The sequence below is a fragment of the Trachypithecus francoisi genome, unplaced genomic scaffold (assembly GCF_009764315.1).
Source record: "Trachypithecus francoisi isolate TF-2019V2 unplaced genomic scaffold, Tfra_2.0 Lachesis_group6, whole genome shotgun sequence".
NCBI lineage: Eukaryota > Metazoa > Chordata > Mammalia > Primates > Cercopithecidae > Trachypithecus > Trachypithecus francoisi.
In genome coordinates, this window is record NW_022681471.1 from 119,731,394 (window position 1) to 119,748,333 (window position 16,940).

The 16,940-nt window shown below is 37.5% G+C and overlaps 1 protein-coding gene across 1 annotated transcript in view; it reads left to right on the plus strand.

Annotated features, from left to right (window-relative positions):
- The window catches only part of ACE2 (angiotensin I converting enzyme 2), a 48,272-nt gene that overhangs the window by 9,764 nt on the left and 21,568 nt on the right, over positions 1 to 16,940 (plus strand). Inside the window, 5 exon segments of the mRNA XM_033200918.1 lie at positions 1,248 to 1,341; positions 1,702 to 1,845; positions 4,733 to 4,838; positions 6,325 to 6,437; positions 8,627 to 8,724. Of these exon segments, the coding sequence (XP_033056809.1) occupies positions 1,248 to 1,341; positions 1,702 to 1,845; positions 4,733 to 4,838; positions 6,325 to 6,437; positions 8,627 to 8,724 (555 nt within the window).

Genomic DNA, 16,940 nt, shown 5'->3' on the forward strand with positions numbered 1-16,940 from the left:
ACAAAATGGAAACAAACTATTTGCTCATGTGCACTGGTCCACAGATTACACCTGGAGTATCACTGCTTCACTCTGTCACCTTCACTTTACCTACAGGGTAAAGTTTAACAACTTTAATATGGCATAGATGGTCCCTCATGATCTGGCCCCTGCTTATCTCTCCATTCTCATGTCTTTCATTTCCCTTAATGAACACCGTCACTCCAGTTTCATTCAACGTCTCACTGTCCCCTGGGAATGCCTTGTCTTTTCCAACCTCCTTTAAGACTCCTTTCCTTTTATTTGTGTTTATTTTTTTTTTTTTTTGAGATGGAGTCTCGCTCTGTCACCCAGGCTGGAGTGCAGTGGCCAGATCTCAGCTCACTGCAAGCTCCGCCTCCCGGGTTCACGCCATTCTCCTGCCTCAGCCTCCCGAGTAGCTGGGACTACAGGCGCCGCCACCTCGCCCGGCTAGTTTTTTGTATTTTTTTTTTTTTTTAGTAGAGACGGGATTTCACCGTGTTAGCCAGGATGGTCTCGATCTCCTGACCTTGTGATCCGCCCGTCTCGGCCTCCCAAAGTGCTGGGATTACAGGCTTGAGCCACCGCGCCCGGCCGACTCCTTTCCTTTTAGACTCTTCCCTCTACCTCCCTTCTCTACATGACCAATGCCTACTTCTTCTCCAAGACACAGCTCTTATCTTCCCTTCTCTTTGGACCCATTCTTGAATCTCCAGGTTATTAGTTATTAATTTCTCCCTGCTTCTATACTACTGCATCACTTTTTGGTGACAGTTATAGCACTTGTCATTCTGTTATGTATTAATAGTTACTGATTTCATGGCTGCCTCACTGTCCTGTGACTTTACGGTCTTTGACTTGTTCATTTCAGAACTGTCAGAGTGTAGGACATATTACAGGTTCAATAAATGCTGAACGAAACAAAAAATGCACTTCTCTGTGTTAATTCTTTGGGTTTTGGTAGATCTGGTTATTTCAGTTACTCCATATATATTTATTATGTGCTCATAGCACTTTGTGCTAGTTGACAGTGGGAAAACCTAACTGAGCTATTCCTTCTCTACATGGCAAAGAAGTAAATTGCTGTATTTTGAGGTAAATACACGGCAGAAAGATACATGGCAAAGAAGTAAATTGCTGTATTTTGAGGAATCAAAAAATCATGTGGCCAAAAGGGTATGTTTATATTAGCATTCTCTTCAGCAAAATTTCCATTGTTAACATTGTTTATTATCTTAAATTTGCAGTTGAACACAATTCTAAATACAATGAGCACCATCTACAGTACTGGAAAAGTTTGTAACCCAAATAATCCCCAGGAATGCTTATTACTTGATCCAGGTAGGCTACTAATTTTGAATAGTGATTATGAAATTTACTTTTCTCCCGAGTTTTAAAAATGATTGCAAATATGTGTGTTTCAACACATACATGGTCTTTTAACTTTCTTGTAAATTTTATCACATTTACTTCATTTAATCAAGTCAATAAGTAAGTTATTTCAGTGGTTTATTTTCTCTGCAGACATATTTTGGAACTATAAGGGCAAGGACATGAATGAATCATGAGATTTTATTTAACCACTTTATGACCTGATGTCTGCCAACCTTACTTTTAATTCTTTAAAGTTCATGTAGTTGCTTACAAATAAAATGTTTACAAATGCATCTTTTCTTGTCTTTGTGTGCTTTGGGATAACAGGTTTGAATGAAATCATGGAAAAGAGTTTAGACTACAATGAGAGGCTCTGGGCTTGGGAAGGCTGGAGATCTGAGGTCAGCAAGCAGCTGAGGCCATTCTATGAAGAGTATGTGGTCTTGAAAAATGAGATGGCAAGAGCAAATCGTAAGTTTGCTGATCCGTAGAGGTCCTGAAGCTCTCTGTGTGGCTACGGGGCTATTTCTGCTGCATTACCAAGCCTGCCCTTTGATATCAGGGATACCCCTCAATTAACAATCATCTCCTGAACAATTCAGATGACCTGTGTTAAAAAGAAATTACTGGGGAAAAAGAAAAGGTGCACTGGCATTCTACAATTCAAGAAGCTCAAGAATGAGACTCAACTACAAGGCCTAAAATAAATTATCCAGGAATTATGAATATAGTAATCTAGGAAGATCTCAGACCCCTAAAAGTTCCTGAGGGAGTCTGGGGATTAAGGAGGGATCCCATTTCTCAGGATGAGAGACAGAGTCACTGTCTTTTGTCTAAAGCCCCCACAGTTCACTTTCAAAGGTCATTTGTGTGTCTACCTTAGGGCGATACCCCAGAAAGAAAAAAAATCAGATTAGTTTAGGCTGGAAATGTATTATTTTCTGCAGTTGTAATTATATCTCAAATTATGTGCTCATAAAAAATCTTAACATAGGAAGGAATTTCCATATCTCTTAACTTATTCTCTTCCCTGCATAGTGAGCTGAAGTCATGGAATCATTATTCACACTGTGCTTTGATGATTTACTGCCCGCTGAGGTTGAGTGAGGAAGAATTTTTTCCCCCATTTGTTGTTTTAAAATTTCCTTCACTGCCACTTAAATTCAATATTCTTAAGCCTTAGGCAAGCTGGAGACAATAGCTTATCATCATTTTTTTTTTTTTTTTTTTTTGAGGCGGAGTCTTGCTCTGTCGCCCAGGCTGGAGTGCTGTGGCGCGATCTCGGCTCACTGCAAGCTCCGCCTCCCAGGTTCACGCCATTCTCCTGCCTCAGCCTCCCGAGTATAGCTGGGACTACAGGCCCCTGCCACCACGACCGGCTAATTTTTTGTATTTTTAGTAGAGATGGGGTTTCACCGTGTTAGCCAGGATGGTCTTGATCTCCTGACCTTGTGATCCACCCACCTCGGCTCCCAAAGTGCCGGAATTATAAGCGTGAGCCACCGCGCCCGGCCTGCTTATCACCATTTTTACAACAATATCCTGCATGTCCTTTCATCCAAATATTTATTTCTCTCCTCATCTTCCTGGTCATTAATTGCTAATGTGAATGTGAAAATAAAAAGTATTAAATTATGTGTACACACTTTATTAGCTAATATCCTAACACAAGCTTGTGTTTCCTAATGGTGAGATACTAAAGGAAGCACATAGAAACATGCATTGATACATATAATTTGCAAACAAACACAGGTTCACTGTGGCAAAGTCTAAGATGAGTTGGGTCTGATCTAAAAATACAAGGCCATGAACAAAAGAAGAATTTAAAAACTTAGAGATCCAGTCACATATTTTATTTTATTTTATTTTATTTTATTTTGAGGAGGAGTCTCCCTCTGTCGCCCGGACTGGAGTGCAGTGGCCGGGTCTCAGCTCACTGCAAGCTCCGCCTCCTGGGTTTACGCCATTCTCCTGCCTCAGCCTCTGGAGTAGCTCGGACTACAGGCGCCCGCCACCTCGCCCGGCTAGTTTTTGTATTTTTAGTAGAGACGGGGTTTCACCGTGTTAGCCAGGATGGTCTCGATCTCCTGATCTCGTGATCCGCCCGTCTCGGCCTCCCAAAGTGCTGGGATTACAGGCTTGAGCCACCGCGCCCGGCCCCAGTCACATATTTTAAAGCTAAAGATACAAACTGATGTATCAAGAGAGTACACACCCAGGATTGAGAGACTAGGAGTGTGCTGCTTTCACTTACCAGCTGTGTGATCTTGGAGAAGCGATGTTACCACTCTAAGCACAGGTTGTTGGTGGGAATATAAACTGGTGAAGCTGTTATGGAAAAATAGTATGAGAATCCCTAAATAAATCAAAAATAGAATTACCATATGATCCAGCAATCCCTCTCCTGGGTATATACCTTAATTAGATGAAATTAACACTTCATAAGGATATCTACACTGCCATGTTCACTGCAGCATTAATCGCAATAGCCAAGATAGGGAAACAACCTAAATGTTTGTCAAGGGGTGAATGAATAAAGAAACTGTGGTAGGTATATGGAGTGGAATATTATTCAGCCTTAAAAAAGAGGAGATCCTGTCATTTGCCTCAACATGGATAGACCTGGAGGACATTATGCTAAGTGAAATAATCCAGACATAAAAGAAAAATACGGCATCATCTCACTCAAACGTGGATTCTACAAAAAAATCAAATATACAGAGAGAGAGTAATAGTGATTACCAGAGGTGAGGTGGAGCGGGGTGGAATATGGGGAGAAGTGGGTTAAAGGATACAAAGTAGCAGACATGTAGGATGAACTAGTCTAAAGATCTAATGTACAACATAAGGACTATAGTTAATAATAATGTTTTGTATTCAGGATTTTTGCAAAATGAGTAGATTTTAGCTGCTCTTCCATGGGGGTACAATGCTCAACTATGTGAGATGATAGATATGTTGACTTTATTTACTATAGTAACCATTTTATTATATATATCTCATAACATCATGGTGTACACCTTAAATATACACAATAAAATTTATTTTAAAATAAACATAGGCTGTTACTCTGCATAGTGGGAGTTATAATAATGACAATATTGTATGGTTCTTGTGCTTATTAAATAAAATAATACATTTAAACTCCTGGCACAGAGCAAGTGCTTAAACAGAGATTACTTAATGTTATTATTCGTTTGCATCCCTTTGAGTTGATGTTTATCACAATAAAAATGTGATAAGCCTTTAAATTTCTTTTAACCTCCCAGCAAGGCTAATCTATGTATATTGTGCTCTCTCTCTTTCTTTCCCTTATGTTCTTCCCTTTCTCTTAAAAAAAAAAAAAAAAAAAAAACAGATTATAAGGACTATGGGGATTATTGGAGAGGAGACTATGAAGTAAACGGGGTAGATGGCTATGACTACAACCGCGACCAGTTGATTGAAGATGTGGAACATACCTTGAAGAGGTAAGCAAGGAACCGTACACAGAAACAGCTGTGGGGCAGTGTATGGGAAAGAGGGGCAGTGACTAAAGGCATTCTGGCTCATTCTTAACACATTGGTCAGCCATTCCCAGGCCTCATAAAGTTATGGAATATTAGAGTTTGAAAAGATTTTAGAGAATAATAGGACAGTCCTACAGCTGATCAGAATTGCTCTGCTTTCCTCCTTCTTTCAGTCACTGACCATTAATTACCAACAGAAAGACTATAGGAATGAAATATTATAAGAAGAAATGGTCCTTTAGCTTATAAGTAGGAATGATCTTCTTGAGTTACCCGGGGCTGGTACTGTCTTCCTGTGTTAGCAGAGCTATAGACTTTGCTTCCTTCCTCAGGACAATTGATACTATTACTTTGAGTAAGCTAGTCTTCATCAGGAAGAGAGAGTTTTGTGAACAGAAATGTCCCATGGATGTTTTTCCTTCATTTTGGCCCCATGCCTCCCCTTTACCTGCACCTTCAAACTTCTAATGTGAGTTACCTTGTCACAGCCATAGTTTGGCAGAGCTATCAAAAATGGAAGTAAGATAAACAACTCCCCAAAAAGGAAATGGAGAGAAGACTTGAATAAGTATATCATCAATCAAAGAAATGACATAAATGGCAAATAAGAAAATAAAAAGTTATTAGGGAAATGCAAATTAAAGCCATGATGAAAATCCCCTCCACACCCACCAGAATAGCTATGATTAAAAAGACGGACAATACCAAGTACTGGGGAAAATGTGAGATGCTGGAGCCCTCTTACACTGTGGGAAGAAATGTAAAATGGGGCAGTCACTTTGGAAAACAGTTTGGCAATTTCTTAAAAAGTTAAGCACACACTTACCATGACTCTTAAGTTTCTATATGAAATAAATGAAAACATATATCCTTATCCATAGAAAGACATACACAAATGTTCATAGCAACAATATTCATAATGGCCCCAAACTGGAAAACCCAGCTGTCCTTCAACTAGTGAACAGATAAACAGACTCTGATATACTCAGAGTGGCCAGAGATAGGAGTGGAACTGACTACAGGAAACCTTTTGTGGTTATAGAAATGTTAAAAATCTAGATAGTGGTGATAGTTTCCCAGTAGTTTTAATTTATTGAAACTCATGGAACTACACTCTTGAAAATGGGTGAATTTTATAATATGTAAATTATACCTCAAACTAAAACAAAGGAAGGAGGTAACAATCTTAAAAATGAATATATATTTTTCACATCTGCTTTTATTTTGGGACCTGTGTTCTCCCAAGTATGTTTATTGACTTATGCAATGGAGTTATCATCAATATCTAGGAAGAAGGAATACTTTTAAATTTTCCAGAAATTTGAGAGAAGAAGAATTATAATTTGGGGAAATTCTACTTGTTTAAAGAATCTTCTATTTCTAGTGTTGTTGAATGGATATTAGAATTGGTTACTCTTGGTTTTAAACTTTCTTCCTGGGCTTTTCAGATTAAACCATTATATGAACATCTTCATGCCTATGTGAGGGCAAAGTTGATGAATGCCTACCCTTCCTATATTAGTCCAACTGGATGCCTCCCTGCTCATTTGCTTGGTAAGAAGCCCATGAATTCTTTATGTACTTGGCTCTTTGTTATTTCTAACAATAAAATTGCCTTTTTGAGTGAGCCTTAACATAAAACTTTTGAAAAATTCTGTAAGTGGTAACATTGTAGAAATCACATTTTGAAAGCATTTTCTTCAACCAAAAGTCTATTTTAAACAATTCTTTATTATATTACTTTTTTATACATAAAGAGTTATTATTTTGGCTGCAATTCAAATGATAAAGGGGTTATTTAAGATAACTAGAGAAAGAATTACAGGCTCAAATGAGAGTGGAAATGGGGAAAATAATTTTTAGTATTTAAGTTGGTTGGCTAAGCTCTTAAGGTGGAATTTGAGATTTTAGTATCATATCGTCAGAGGAAAAAAGCTTGGTTGGCTGGGGGTGGTCGGGTAACAGAAAGATATAGCTTGGGTGAAAGCTTCCTAACTTCATTCTAGACCTCACCAATTACTTTTGCTGAAAAGTGCTTGGCTTGGAATCGCATGAGTGAAGAATAAAAGTGACCATCTTCTCCTCTCCCACCACAGCAACTGAGGCCAAATAAAATATAAATATTTGAAAATTTCATGCCATGCATACATAGCATTTCTACTGTAGTCAAACTAAATTGCAGGAAGCTCATCTTCACAGCCAAACCTTGTATCTGTCAGCAGGAGAGAATGCGGAGAAAGGACCTATGGAGACTTTTAACTCTAAAGTAATATGGAAATCCTTTCTACAAAGTCAATGGCAAGCATTATTTAGTAATTCAGTTTCTGCTTAAACCTGTCTGGTGTGATGGGATCATTTCTTCATTCCAATGCAGACTAATTTACTGCTACCTGGAACCAATGTAACACAATTCTACCTTATGTGGAACTTAAGCAACACCCCTCTGATGCTTGCCATTCATTAGTCTTATTTCCATGCTATGAGGTTACCCAGAATGTCAATTCCTATTCTACAAGATGACCTTCCAGTTATTCATAAAGAACCATCATATAAGATACAGCATAGTACCTGGTGCAATACATTTTAGTGACTATTATTGTCATTGTCATGTTTACATGTTTACACTGTTTTCTTTTGTCAAGTTAAATATCTTATACATTATCGACCATTCCTTAAAACCTCACTTTTCTATAATTGTTCTCATTTTGATGAACTGTACTTTGTCAATGTGCCTCCTCAATTATCATGCTCAGAGATGAACAGTTACTCCAGATGAGGTTTGACCAACATAAAGAAAGACGTGGTACCATGACTACCTTTGTTCTAGACACTATACGTCTATTGATTTAGCTCAAGGTCACATTTATGCTTTAGAAGCCAGGCCATACTGTTTGTTGGCTCATTTTTGGTCTTTTAGGTGTGCACTGTGCTTTAGCCTGATGCCACATATATGTTTTTATGATGGTTAAGTTTTTCTTTAAAATTTAAGCATAGGACTTCACATGTATCACTACTAAATTTTATCTTTTAAAATATAAGTTTATAGAGTTTTTTTTTTTTTTTTCAGATAGAGTCTCGCTCTGTCACCCAGGCTGGAGTGCAGTGGCTGATCTCAGCTCACCGCAACCTCTGCCTCCTGGGTTCAAGCGATTCTCCTGCCTCAGCCTCCCAAGTAGCTGGGATTACAGGCTTAAGCCCCCACACCCAGCTAATTTTTGTATTTTTAGTAGAGACAGGTCTCTACTATGTTGACCAGGCTGGTCTTAAACTCCTGATCTCAAGTGATCTGCCTGCCTCAGCTCTGCAAAGTGCTGGGATTACAGGAGTATTCTTCATGAAGTTTGTTGCCCCATTTCTTTGGCACCAGGATTCTGGTCCTGCTCTTAGATTGACTTTTTCTAGATACATCTTCTTTTTCATGATCTCTGGCCTTGGAATACAACTTAACATTTGTTTGAGATGTTTACAAAGTCACCAAGTTAAGTACACGAATATAGGAATAAAAGTGGAATTTAGTTACCAGTTAGTAGAAGTTCCTGAATGATGATCTGATACGGCCTCTTTTGAAGCCAACACTGGGAATTACTAACAGCTTAATTTGTAATATTTTGTACCATGGATGGTGGATTATAGAAATCTCTTTCTAATTTATAGTATCAGTGATGGTCCATATATTTAATAAATTATGTCTACATTTCTGCTGCTTTGTCATATACTAACAGTTTTTTTTTTTTTTTAAATAGGTGATATGTGGGGTAGATTTTGGACAAATCTGTACTCTTTGACAGTTCCCTTTGGACAGAAACCAAACATAGATGTTACTGATGCAATGGTGAACCAGGTAGGAAAAAGAGCCCTTAAAAACTAAATCTAAATTCTCAACTTCATTTATTTTTATGTCATCCTTCTATTTTTATTTTTATGTGAAACCATGTAAATAAAAAATTTAAGCTAATTGAAATTTATTTCTTACATCGCTATATTTTCAATGAAAAATAGTTTACAATGGCCTCAGATACCTTGAATTGCAGGTGTAGTATTGATCTCATTGAAAGGTATTTAAAATGGAGATTACCTGAGTTTTCTGTTAAGCAGTAAGATGTAGAATTGTCAACTGGTTGGTATCACTCTTTCCAAAGTTTGTCATTGCTAAGTAACCAGCCAGTAATCTCTATGGATAGTAAAAACAAGAATATTATGAGGGGATTTTTGCATATTAAAAATTATTAGTGTTAAAAATATTACAAGAATCTTTAAAACAATTTTAAGTAACACCTTTATTACTACTTTGGTTTAATTATTTAAATGTGCTGGGTTCCTCAAAACACAAGTAAGTACATAGCCCACAGACCCAATAAAGCAACTACACAATCGAGACTACAGAGCAACCAGCTAACAACAGCATGACAGGAACGCTTCACCTAACAGATGGAGAGTGGCAATTGGAGAGAAAAACAAGACCTAACCTTCTACTGTCTTTGAGACCCATCTCATGTGTAATGACACCCATGGGCTCAAAGTAAAGGGATGCAGAAAGATCTATCATGCAAATAGAAAACAAAAAAGAGCAGGGGTTGCTATTCTTATATCAGATAAAACAGACTTTAAACCAGCAACAGTAAAAAAGGACAAAGAGGGTCATTACATAATGATAAAGGGTTCAATTTGACAAGAAGACTTAACTATCCTAAATATATATGCACCCAACATTGGAGTACCCAGATTCATAAACATAGCACTTTTAAACCTACGGAAAGACTTAGACATCCAGAAAATAATAGTGGGGGACTTCATCACCCCACTGACAGTGTTATACAGATCATTGAGGCAGAAAACTAACAAAGACATTCTGGAAATTCCGGACTTAAACTTAACACTTGACCAGTTGAACCTAAGAGACATCTATAGAATATTCCACCCAACAACTATGGAATATACATTATTCTCATCTGTATACGAAACATACTCTAAGACTGGCAACTTGCTCAGTCATAAAGCAAGTCTCAATACATTCAAAAAATTAAAATTATACCAAGCATATTCTCAGACTGCAGTAGAATAAAAATAGAAATCAATACCAAGAGGAGCTCTCAAAACCATGAAATAACCTGGAAACTAAACAACTTATTTCTGAATGACTTTTGAGTAAACAATGAAATTAAGGCAGATATCAAAAATTATTGAAACAAATGAAAACAGAGACACAGCATACCAACAACAGATCTGGGATGTGGCAAAAGCAATGTTAAGAGGAATGTTTATAGTGCTAAATGCCTACATCAAGAACCTAGAAAGATATCAAATTAATAATCTAACACCACACTTTAAGGAACTAGGAAAACAAGAACAAACTAATTCCAAAGCTAGAAAAAAAAGAGATAACTAAAATCAGGGCAGAATTAATGAAATTGAGACCTAAAAAATCATACAAAGGATCAACAAAATGAAAAGTCAGTTTTTTAAAAGGATAAACAAGATGGAAAGACCTCTAGCTAGATTAACAGAGAAAGAGAGAAGATCCAAATAAGCACAATCAGAAATGACAAAGGTGACATTGCAACTGATCCCACAGAAATACAAAGGATCCTCAGAGACTATTACAAACACCTCCATGCACATGAACTAGAAAATCTAGGGAAAACAGATGAATTCCTGGAAACACACAACCTCCCAAGACTGAATCAGGAAGAAACTGAAACCCTGAACAGACCAATAATTAGTTCTGATATTGAATCAATAATTTAAAAACCTACCAACCAAAAAAACAAAAAAAGCCCCAGACCAGATAGATTCACAGCTGAATTCTACCAGATGTAAAAAGAAGAGCTGGTACTAATTCTACTGAAACTATTCAAAAAATTGAGGAGGAAGTTTTCCTCCCTAACTCTTCTATGTGACAAGTATCATCCTGATACCAAAATCTGGCAAAGACACAATGGAAAAACAAACTACAGGCCAATATATTTGATGAATATAGACACAAAAATCCTCAATAAAATACTAGCAAACTGAATCCAGCAGCACATCAAAAAGTTAATTCACCATAATCAAATAGGCTTTATTCCTGGGATGCAATGTTGGTTCAATATACGCAAATCAATAAATGTGATTCACCATATAAATATAATTAAAAGCAAAAACCATATGATTATCTCAATAGATGCAGAAGAAGCATTTGATAAAATCTAACATCCTTTCATAATAAAAATCCTCAACAAACTAGGCACTGAAGGAACATACTTCAGAATAATAAGAGCCATCTATGATAAACCCACAGCCAACATCATACTGAATCAGCAGAAGCTAGAACCATTCCCTTTGAGAACTGGAAAAAGTCAAGGATGCCCACTTCACCACCCATATTCAACATAGTACTGGAAGTTCTAGCCAGAGCAATCATTTAAGAGAAAGAAACAAAAATCATCCAAATAAGGAAAGAGGAAGTCAAATTAGCTCTCTTTGCTGATGATATGATTCTTTACCTAGAAAACTTTAAAGACTCCTAGATGTGATAAATGACTTCAGTAAGCGGGGGCATACAAAAATGAATGCACAGAAATCAGTAGCATTTCTATATACCAAAAACTGAGAGCCAAATCAAGAACACAATCTCATTTACAATAGCCACAAAAATTAAAACATGTATGAATACATCTAATCAAAGAGATGAAAAATCTCTACAAAGAGAAGTACAAAAAACTGCTGAAAGAAATCATAGGTGACAAAAACAAATGGAAAAACATCCCATGCTCATCGATTTGGAAGAATCAATATCATTAAAATGGCTATACTGCTCAATGCAATCTACAGATTCAATGTTATTCTTATCAAGTTATCATTATTTTTCACAGAAATGGAAAAAGCTATTCAAAAATCCATATGGAACCAAAAAAGAGCCTGAATTGCCAAAGCAATCCTAAGCAAAAAGAACAAAGCCAGAGGCATCACATTACCTGACTTCAAACTATACTACAAGGCTACAGTAACCCAAACAGCATGGTACTAGTACAAAAACAGACACATAGACCAATGGAACAGAATAGAGAACCCAGAAATAAAGCCACACACTTAACAGCCATCTGATCTTTGACAAAGTCAACAAAAATAAGCAATGGGGAAAGGACTCCCTATTCAATAAATGGTGCTGGGAAAACTGGCTAACCATATATGGTTATGCAGCTTCACTTTTTATTCTGCAGTGGACTTTTCCCAGGAGTATGTTATGTATGCTAAAATGTTCATTGCATTGCTTCTTACAGATTTAAAACTATTAACAAGCAAAGGTTCAGCAATGCATAAACAGTAAATTATGGTGCAGTTGTCTGAAGAAATTTTATAAGGCAAATAGAAGTATGATGCAGAAGAGTGAAACTAGAGCCCTACCAATCATCATATACAAAAATTAACTCAAGATGGAATAAAGACCTAAATACAAGACTTCAAACTATAAAAATCCCAGAAGAAAATCTAGGAAAAACTCTTCTGGACATTGGCATGGGCAAAGAATTTGTAAGTCTTCAAAACCAATTGCAACAGAAACAAAAATTGACAAGTGAGACCTAATTAAACTAAAAAACTGCTGTACAGCAATTTGAAACAAATGGAAACAGAGACACAGCATACCAACAACATATCTGGGATGTGGCAAAAGCAATGTTAAGAGGAATGTTTATAGTGCTAAATGCCTACATCAAGAACCTAGAAAGATATCAAATTAATAATATAACACCAGACTTAAAGGAACTAGAAAAACAAGAACAAACTAATTCGAAAGCTAGAAAAAAAGAGATAACTAAAATCAGGGCAGAATTAATGAAACTGAGACTTAAAAACTCATACAAAGGTTCAACAAAATAAAAATTCAGTTTTTTAAAAGGATAAACAAGATGGAAAGACCTCTAGCTAGATTAACAGAGAAAGAGAGAAGATCCAAATAAGCACAATCAGAATTGCAGTAAACAGACAACCTACAGAATGCAGTGAACAGACAACCTACAGAATGGGAGAAAATATTTTCAAAACATCAGAGAAATGCAAATCAAAACCCATAATGAGATACCATCTCACACCAGTGAGAGTGGCCACTATTAAAAAGTAAAAAAATAACATGTTGGTGAGGCTGCTGAGAAAAGGGAACACTTACTCACTGTTGGTGAGAATGTAAATTAGATCATCCACTATGGAAAGCAGTTTGGAGATTTCTCAAAGGACTACAAATAGAACTACCATTCAACCCAGCAATACCGTTACTGTGTATATACCCAAAGGAAAATAAATTGTTCTACCAAAAAGACACCTGCACTCGGGTGTTTATTGTAGCACTATTCACAATAGCAAAGACATGGAATCAACCTAAAGAAATAAATAAAGAAAATGTGGTACATATATACCATGGAATACTATACAGTCATAAAAATAATGAAATTATGTCTTTTGCAGCAACATGGATGCAGCTGAAGACTGTCATCCTAAGTAAATTAATGCAGAAACAGAAAACCAAGTATGACATGTTCTCACTTATAAGCTGACCTTGGGTATATACAGACATAAAGATGGGAACAATAGACACTGGGGACTCCAAAAGGAGGGAGGGAGAGAAGGGCAGCAAGGGCTGAAAACCTTCCTATTGAGTACTATGTTCATATCTGGTTGATAGGACCAATAGAAGCCCAAACGTCAGTATCATGCAACATACCCTTGTAACAAACCTGCACGTGAATTCCCTGAATTTAAAATTTAAAATTTAAATTAAAAAATTCTCAGGCCAGGCGCGGTGGCTCACACCTGTAATCCCAGCACTTTGGGAGGCTGAGGCAGGTGGATCACGAGGTCAGGAGCTGGACACCAGCCTGGCCAACATGGTGAAACTCCGTCTCTACTAAAAATAAAAAATAAAATAAAATAAAAATTAGCTGGGCATAGTGGTGTGCGCCTGTAGTCTCAGCTATTTAGGAGGCTGAGGCAGGAGAATCACTTGAACTCGGGAGGCGGAGGTTGCAGTGAGCCGAGATCACACCACTGCACTCCAGCCTGGGCGACAGAGTGAGACTCCATCTAAAAAAAAAAAAAAAAAAAAAAATTCTCTGTGTTCCCTTCTGTTGATGAAATGATATTATAGTTATAAATTATGTATTTTTGTTCATTCAACTAAAATTCTACATTTCTGAGTAGAATACCTAATGATACTTCTATTTGCCTTATAAAATTTCTTCAGATAATTGCACCATAATTTGCTATTTGTGCATTGCTGAACCTTTGCTTGTTAATAGTTTTAAATCGGTAAGAAGCAATGCAATGAACATCTTCACATACATAACATACTCCTGGGAAAAGTCCACTGCAGAATAAAAAGTGAAGCTGCAAGGGCCTCTAAACTCTTGTAGCTGTTCTAGCTCCACTTTGAAGTTGAACGGCAGTATAGGGCCATCTGGATGTAGATTTTTAGTCTTTCTAAAGGGTTTTCACACTCATCTCTTCTATTGTCATCTCTAAGACTCAGGATAGGTATTGTGACAGCTCCATGCTATAGGTGAGGAAACTGAGGCTCAGGTAAATGATTTGCCCAAAGTCACAAAGACAGTCAGTCATTGGCAACTAAGGACTGAACTCAGAACTCCTAATAATTTCAGCCTGATTTTCTATTCATTCATTCATTGTTCATTCAACAGATGTTAACCGTATTTCCTAATCGACACTATTTTGGTATAGGTTCATTCTACTTAAGAATGTCATGCTCATCAATACCAATTGCCTGACAATAAGTCCTTAATTTTTAAACCATCTATAGGCTCATATCCTGTTTCTTATTCCCAGGGCTGGCAAAGGAGAAAAACCAGACTTGACTGGTCTTTGGGATCAGAGGAAGTTTTCTGTTACTAAAAGTGATTCATAGACTAGCTGCCAATTACACAAACTTAGCTCACCTAATGTAGGCCTTACCTCCTAAGCAGGCTTGGCCAGCTCCTGAGACTTGTTCCCAGAAGAGTTTTCTGGGTGGCAGATGCCTACTGCTGCCTCTTTTTAGTCCCAGAACATTGTGAAAATTTGGACTTCATACAGATCATGAAGCCAAGGCCCAACTACCCATTGGCTGCTAGGCCACATCTGGGCCTTTTTGATTCCAAAAGCCTATGCCTTCAGATCCACCTTATAGTTTATGTCTTCCACCAAGTCTAATACAGGGCCTTTCCCCTTGAAGGAGATCAATCAACGATTGTTGGCTTGAGTAGGAAAGTTGTGTTTTTACTTGGAATATAAAAAATAAAACCAAGAAAACATTATCAATAATCATACTCAGTCTACTGTTAACATTTTCATGTACTACCTCATTAAGTCGCTCATATATTCTACTTTTTTACTTACTATTAAATTGTATTTTATAATATCAATTAAAATTCTCAGATTGAAAAATTTTATGGATGCATACTAGGTATGTGGGATACATGAGATGTTTTGATACAGGCATGCAACATATAATAATCATATCATGGGGAATGGGGGCATCCACCCCCTTAAGCATTTTTCCTTTGAGTTACAAATGATCCAATTATACTCTTTTTTTGTTGTTGTTGTTGAGACGGAGTCTCGCTCTGTCGCCCAGGCTGGAGTGCAGTGGCCGGATCTCAGCTCACTGCAAGCTCCGCCTCCCGGGTTTACGCCATTCTCCTGCCTCAGCCTCCCGAGTAGCTGGGACTACAGGCGCCCGCCACCTCGCCCGGCTAGTTTTTTGTATTTTTAGTAGAGACGGGGTTTCACCATGTTAGCCAGGATGGTCTCGATCTCCTGACCTCGTGATCCACCCGCCTCGGCCTCCCAAAGTGCTGGGATTACAGGCTTGAGCCACTGTGCCCGGCCCCCAATTATACTCTTTTAGTTATTTTTAAATGTACAATTAAATTATTATTAACTATAGTCACCCTGTTGTGCTATCAAATAGTAGACTTTATTTTGACAGGATCTCACTCTGTCACCCAGGCTGGAGTGCAGTGGCACGGTCTCAGCTCACTGCAACCTCTACCTCCTGGGTTCAAGCAATTCTCCCACCTCAGCCTCCCAAGTAGGTGGGATTAGAGGTGTGCCCCTCCACGCCTGGCTAATTTTTGTATCTTTAGTAGAGACAGGGTTTTGCCATGTTGGCTGGGTTGGTCTCGAACTCCTGGTGTCAAGCAATCTGCCCGCCTTGGCCTCCCAAAGTGCTGAGCCACCACACACAGCCTCATTCTTTCTAATTTTTGTACCAATTAACCATCCTAACCTGTCCCTGCCACCTTCCCACTACTCTTTCCAGCCTCTGGTAACCATCCTTCCACTCTGTATGTCCATGAGTTCAATTCTTTTGGTTTTTTAGATCCCACAAATAAGTAAGAACATGTAATGTTTGTCTTTCTGTGCCTGGCTTATTTCACTTAATATAATGACCTTCTGTTCCATCTATGTTGTTGCAAATGACAGGATTTCATTTTTTTAATGGCTGAATAGTATTCCATTGTGTATGTGTACCACATTTTCTTTATCCATTCATCTATTGATGGACACTTAGGTTGTTTCCAAATCTTGGCTATTGTGAATAGTGCGACAAACATGCAAATAGTGCAAGAAACATCTCTCTTCAAAATACTGATTTCCTTTCTTTTGGGTATATACTCAGCAGTGGGATTGTTGGATCATATGGTAGCTCTATTTTTACTTTTTTGAGGAACCTCCAAACTGTTTTCCATAGTGGTTGTACTAACTTACATTCCTACCAACAGTGTAGGAGGGTTCCCTTTTCTCCACACCCTCACCAGCATTTGTTATTGCCTGTCTTTTGGATATAAACCAAAACATTTTTCATAAACATAATTTGGGTGGCTGCACATTATTCTGTTTTTCAAAGGTATCATTATTTAACCATTCTGATGGTCGTTTCAACTTTTTTCAACTTTTTTCTCTATTAAAAATAATTCTCAGTGTAATTGTTGAATCTAATTTCTGATAATTTTTTAGGTTAGTTCCTTAGAGACAGCATTACTGAGACAAAGAAAAAAATTTCAAATGCTAGCCATATGTGTTATCAAA